This window comes from Podarcis tiliguerta (assembly GCF_965153285.1).
Source record: "Podarcis tiliguerta genome assembly, chromosome: 2".
NCBI lineage: Eukaryota > Metazoa > Chordata > Lepidosauria > Squamata > Lacertidae > Podarcis > Podarcis tiliguerta.
The window spans coordinates 120,703,309-120,709,308 of NC_139535.1; the positions used below are offsets into that span (position 1 = coordinate 120,703,309).

Sequence of the window (6,000 nt, forward strand, 5' to 3'; positions counted from 1 at the left end):
AATCTGACTCACCAAAGGCTACCAAGGAAGTAGCTACAGCACTTACAAACCAACTCTTGGGTAAAGAGTTTCATCCTGGAACAGCCAGGAGTGGAGGGCAGATGCACACCTATATAGATAGGAGCTTGCAGTCCTGCTCCCTGATTTCTTTTTATTTCTCTGTCAACAAAACTAATGCAAGATAAAACTATATTATGAGTTTGTCCTATTCAATGTATATTGCTAAAACTGTCCAACAAATATGGGCCACCTGAAGGAATTGTGAATTGCTGTTTCAAAGTAAAAAAGTTATGTATAACTTAGCAATATGCTTATTTTAGCCCCCAATGTACAGTATGAAGGAGCACAGCATTTTCTGTGGTGAGTAAACAGGAATTTGGCATTTGTATCAAATTGCAAGGAAACACATGATGGGGCAAAAATGTTCTTTTGAAGCTGCGGGACAATTTATATGAATTGCCACCACAGAGAAGACCAATTCTGACAGACAAAAGTGGATTGCTGACTTTTATATGCACTGAATGTATTGTACATGGTTGCTTCAGCTTACCATTCAACCCACATTTACAATGCCACAACTCAATCCAGGATGGACAAATAGTTGATAGTCAGCAGATGCCACTTTACAGCACTTGTAAGTAGCCACTTGCCCAGTCACCTACAGCAAGTTAAGAATCAACTCCAGGCTACCAGGATGAAAAGTTGTTTCTTGTTGCCATTTGGCCACAAATGACTCACATAGGCAAGTGCAGACAAGGAAGTTAGTAAACATGTTTTGAGCCTAGTAACTTTGTAAACTTATTTGCAAGGCAGCTGTATAGTTCTACCCAATTCACATTCTCAATGCACCAAGTTGGCTACATGAAGAGGGGCTTAGCAGAGTGGAGCAATGTTTGTGTTTATGGGCCACAATTTTGCTTGGGGTTACAGATCAAACACTGCACAGAGGAACTAAGCAGGAGTCCAAGAAGATGCAAGGGTTCCTCCCTCTCCTCTTTCAGACCAGTCTATTTGGGTGTCTTTACTAAGCAGAAAAATTATAATTTATGTTTTTAAACTCATTATTACACAGAAATTTCACTTAAATCAATGGAACTGCAAAATAATTTTCTGCAAACTCTTAAGGCAAAGACCATGCAACTTCATGGTCCTGTGCAGCACCCCAGCACCTGACCTACATGACCAATGCAGAAATCAAAGTAACGTATTGAAATAAACATAGGTATAAAAAGAAGTCAGTCACTATTCTCCCTACCTTATACTGCCAGCCATTTGCAAAAAAATGCAGGTAATCTGTAAAATGGATGCAAATACAGTATGTTCCTCAATGTCAATGCACCACAGGCATTAACTAAGTAAAAACCATTCTCCTGGGATGACTCTTCAACAGGTTGCCAATTAATAGCTGTCTGGCCACAAATTCTTCACAAATGTGGGGCCACAGATAATCCACCATCTTATTTTGGTTCCTCACTCAACAAAGGCAAAAAGAACAACAAAATAAATGCAACCAGTAGGCTGCATCAAATCCCTGACCAGATTTTTCATTAGCGGATATCTCAAGTAAGAAGCACAATATAAGGATCTGATCCAAAGATACCAAAGCTATCCATCTTTTCCTTCTTGAACATACCATAGGCTTGTTTGCACTTACACAGAGTCCCTGTTCCTTGCAGACCTGCCCAGACTTGCTGCAAGTTCACTATTAGCCTTTGCTGTGATGCCTCATGGCCTGCCCACTGCAGGTACTGACCATGGTACCGTTTAAATAGCAAAACTATCTTCCCCCACCGCAATATATTATGCTAGAATCGCTTCTGCCTTAGTGAGCAATGGAGAAATAGCACCAATCCTCTGTAACTTGGGGTCTGACTCCTCCCTAACTAGGCTACACTCTTCCCCGACAAAGAATTATTCTCTCTTTCTTATACCATTTTACCAAGTCCCATTTAGTTCCCATCTTGCCTGCGAAACTAATTTACACATTGTTCGGGGCACTGGGGCTCTTAGGTCACCTGGTGATCAACCTACCATGGGAGACCATTACAGATTATGGGATCCTTGACCAGATCCCAAGGGAAAGGCCATCTGTCACCAGACCAGGCTAGTCAGCAGCCCAAGACTCTACAGAGATCACTGCATCAAGCTTCACACCTGACATTTTCAGGTGTGCACCTACAGATGCAGAGCGTGAACGGAACAGGCTCGCGGTTCAGGACGTACCGAAGCGGAGACACAAACTGCCCGAGGAGTTTGGGGGCTTCGGGGCCGCGGTGCCTCTCCTGCTGTCCTCGGAGCTCAGGTGCTCCTGCCATAGCCTCCCCCCCGGGAGGGGGGGCTTCCCAGCCCTTTTGTCTATGGATTCCCCGCTGGATCTCGGGGGGGACCCTCGCGCAAAGGCAAAGTTTCCGTCTCGATCCCCCCGCCCGGCCTGGGCCCGCCCCATCTCCCCCCCCCCCCCGGCGCCCGTCCCAAGCCCGGCAGCCCTTCCCTCAGGCCAAGGCGGCGGCGCCCCCCCCCTCACCTGGCCTGCGCTTCGTCCAGGCTCTGGTCGGTGATGGCCATGATCTGCTGCAAAATGTCCCCCGTGTCCTGGAGCCCCGGGGGCGCCTGGGGCGGGGGCGGGCCCGGCGGGGCGGGCAGCCGGTGCGGAGGGGGCTCTCCGGCGCCTCCCGGAGGGGGCTGCAGACCCGCCAGGAGCCGCGACGCCTCCTCCATGGCCGGCGGGCGGCGAGCGGAGGCGCCTCAGGCCGGCGGTTGTGCGGCCCGATCCCCCTCCCCGGTGGCGGCGGCGGCGCTGGCTCTGGCGGACGCGCGACTGGCGGCGAGCAGGCCCCGCGACCCTGGCTCCTGGCGCGCGCCCCGCCCCGCCGCCGCGCACGGGCTCCGCCTCCTCCTCGCCCGTCGCCCCGCCAAGCGGCAGCCCCAGCAGCAGCGGCAGCAGCGGCGGCGGCGGCGGCGCGTCTCCTCCAGCTCCCCCTCCCCTCGCGCGCCCGCCCTCCCAGCGTCCCGCCCCCTTCGGGGACAAAGCCAGTCTCTCGGCGGCCGCAGCGCCATCGCCGCCTCCCAGGGAGAAGGGGCGGGGCCGCGCCCAAGACGCCGCCGCTGACTGGCTGCCCGCCCCGCCCGCCCCCGCGGCCCCGCCCCCCGCCCCATCTTGGCCCTCCGGCGCCGCGGCGGGATCCGTTGGGCGCTTCTCCGCCCGCCCCGCTCGGCCCGCCTTCCTGGGTCTCCCGCGGCCCCGCCGGCGGCGTCCTCCGGGCTTCGTGGAGGCGGCGGGCGGGCGAGCGAGGAGGGGAAGCAGCGGCCGCGAGGTCCCGGGGGGGCCCAAGAGAAGCGCCTGGCGGCGGGAGGCCGAGCCAGCCCTCGCTCCGCCCGGACCGAAGACGCCGATCCAGGCAGGACGCTGCTTTCCTGTCCTCCTCAAGGCCCCGCAGGCCAGCCATGCAGGGCAGAATCGGGGCCCGGGTCCATCCCTCATGACGAGCCCTGCAAAATACGCTCAGAGCTCTGCATAAATGAGAGAACTTTCCGTGCCCAGTGAGGGAAGGCAGGATAACTTTTTGAAAATGAAAACAAATGGGAAATGCTCCTCATAATGGAAGATGTTTGATAGGTATGTGCCACATTCTGGGTGATTTGATACTCCCTCTCTATTTGTTATTACTCTGCCTTCCTCACCCTGTGACAGATGGCTCCACAGAAGAAAGCCATCGTGGCCCGTCTTAGCATCTCTTGCAAAATCACAGAGATTCATGCAACCACTTCTGCAACCAGGTTGTGACCATCACAATGGAAGTTGTGCTCCCTAAAATAAATAAAGTCATCATTTGTGTGCATGCATATATATTCTGGGAATCCATGCTTTGACCCATGCACCACATTTTTCTCTCTGCCTTTATTCACAAAACACATACAGAGTTTCCATCATTCTAAGCTTCAGTTACACTCTTCTCTGCACATGGTATTTTACCTCCCATGCTGGTCACAGAAACATTGAATCTTCGAGTTGGAAGGGACCCCAAGGGTCATCTAGTCCAACCCTCTGCAATGCAGGAATCTGAGCTAAAGTGACCATCCAACCTCTGCTTAAAAACCTCCAAGGAAGGAGAGTCCACCCCCTCTCATGGGAATCTGTTCCACTGCTGAATAACTCAGAGTCAGAAAGTTTTTTCCAAGCGTTTAGTCAGAATCTCTTTGCAACTTGAAGCCATTGGTTCGAATCCTACCTTCCAGAGCAGGAGAAAACAAGCATGCTCCTTCCCCCATGTGAGAGCCCTTAAGATACCTGAAGATGACCATCATATCTCCTCCCAGTCTCCTCTTTTCTGAGCTAAACATACCCAGCTCCTTCAAGGGCTCCTCATAAGACTTAGTTTCCAGACCTTTGATCATCTTGGTTGCCCTATTTACACTTTCCAACCTGTCAACATCCCTCTTAAATTGTGGTGCCCAGATTTGGACACAGTGTTCCAAGTGTGGTCTGACCCAGGCAGAAGAGAGCAGTTCTATGACTTCCCTTGATCTGGACACTAGACTTCTGTTGATGCAGCCTACAACAGCATTGGCTTTTTTTCCTGCTGCATCACACTGTTGACCAGAGGTTGGCAAGGTTTACCTCGCCTGGGCCAATTCACTTCAGCGGAGATCCCTCCGTGGGCCGGATCATGTGCGTGCATGCCCCCGATTTCCGGCAACTGCGTCTGCGCAGACACAATTTCCGGCACTGCGGAAGCAAGTCCCTGTGCCGTGCTGCGCCGGTTTAGCATACCATGTGGGACCTCGCCAAGAGGGAGGTTTGGGGGTGGCTTGTGGGCCAGTTAAATGACCCCCGTGGGCCGCTTGTGGCCCATGGGCCTTAGGTTGCCTACCCCTGCTGTTGACTCATGTTAAGCTTGTAGTCCACCAAGACCCCTAGATCCTTTTCACATGTACTGCTAGTGTCCCCCAGGTGTCCCCCATTTTACATTCATGCAGAACCTGACATTTGTCCCTTCAGAAATGCATTTTGTTAGCCTGAGCCCAGTTCTCCAATCTGTTAAGGTCATTTTGAATTCTGATTCTGTCTTCTGCAGCATTAGCCACCCCAATGGCTCAGGGAGAGGACAGAACCCTGAGGCACCCCACAAGTGAGAGCCCAGGAGTCTGAACACTCATCCCCCAATACCACTTTCTGAACACGGACCAGGAGAAAGGAGCAGAACCACTATATAACAGTGTCCTCAGCCCCTCTAGACAGTCCAGAAGGATGTCATGGTCGATGGTATCAAAAGCTGCTGAGAGATCCAGCAGAACTAGGAAACAGCTTTCATCTTTGCCCCTAGCCCACCGAAGATCATCGACCAGCGCGACCAATGCAGTTTCAGTCCCATGGTGAGGCCTGAATCCTGATTAGAAGGGATCCAAATGGTCCGCATCCTCCAGGTATGAGCAACCACCCACCGGTTCAGCAACCACCCGTTCAATCACCTTGCCCAAGAATGGAAGATTTGAGCCGTTAGTTCATTTTGTTCAATTATTTTAGCATATTGTTATGGTTGAAATAAAAATAAAATAATAATAATAAATTGTCCAGTTAGTAGCTCCTTATAGACCAACTAATTTTGTTCTGGAATAAGCTTTTGTGTACATACACACTTCTTCAGATACCTGTTGTAAGTCATTTGAGTGTCATATTTGGGCAGCAGAGGTGGGATAATTTTTTTTCATAAAGAAACAAAATTATACAAATATAGAATTGTAAAGATTTTCTAGTACCATTATTTGTTAATGTGCTGCTCTTTGTAGTTCCAATGAAGGCTTGCTTGTTTTCATTGACTCTCAACTTCTGTCTTCTTGTTTCCTCTCTTTCCTCCCTTCCTCCATTTTGCCTAGATAGTGCAAATTTGAACCATGTTTTACAGCTCTCACGATTTTCAACCTATTAATTCTGTGCTGGATTAAATTTTGTACATTTTGCTGTTCAGTGTGGTTCAGTAACATTTGAATTCAGTCCCCCAA

The 6,000-nt window shown here is 50.9% G+C and overlaps 1 protein-coding gene and 1 long non-coding RNA gene across 5 annotated transcripts in view; one reads left to right on the forward strand and one right to left on the reverse strand.

Moving 5' to 3' along the window:
• PBX4 (PBX homeobox 4) overlaps positions 1-2,733 on the reverse strand; it is a 48,175-nt gene extending 45,442 nt beyond the window's left edge. For all 4 annotated transcript variants that reach the window (XR_014508269.1, XR_014508270.1, XM_083428300.1 and 1 more), the window contains exon 1: positions 2,525-2,733. Coding sequence is in view for 2 of the 4 variants with exons in the window: in XM_083428300.1 (XP_083284426.1) it covers positions 2,525-2,718 (194 nt within the window). In the remaining 2 variants the exon portion in view is untranslated. The remainder of the gene's footprint in view (positions 1-2,524) is intronic.
• Positions 2,734-3,176: 443 nt separating this feature from the next.
• LOC310671928 lies at positions 3,177-5,744 on the forward strand. Its single transcript, XR_014508280.1, has 2 exons — positions 3,177-3,616; positions 5,076-5,744. It is a non-coding gene; the product is annotated as an uncharacterized lncRNA (long non-coding RNA).
• Positions 5,745-6,000: the final 256 nt, after the last annotated feature.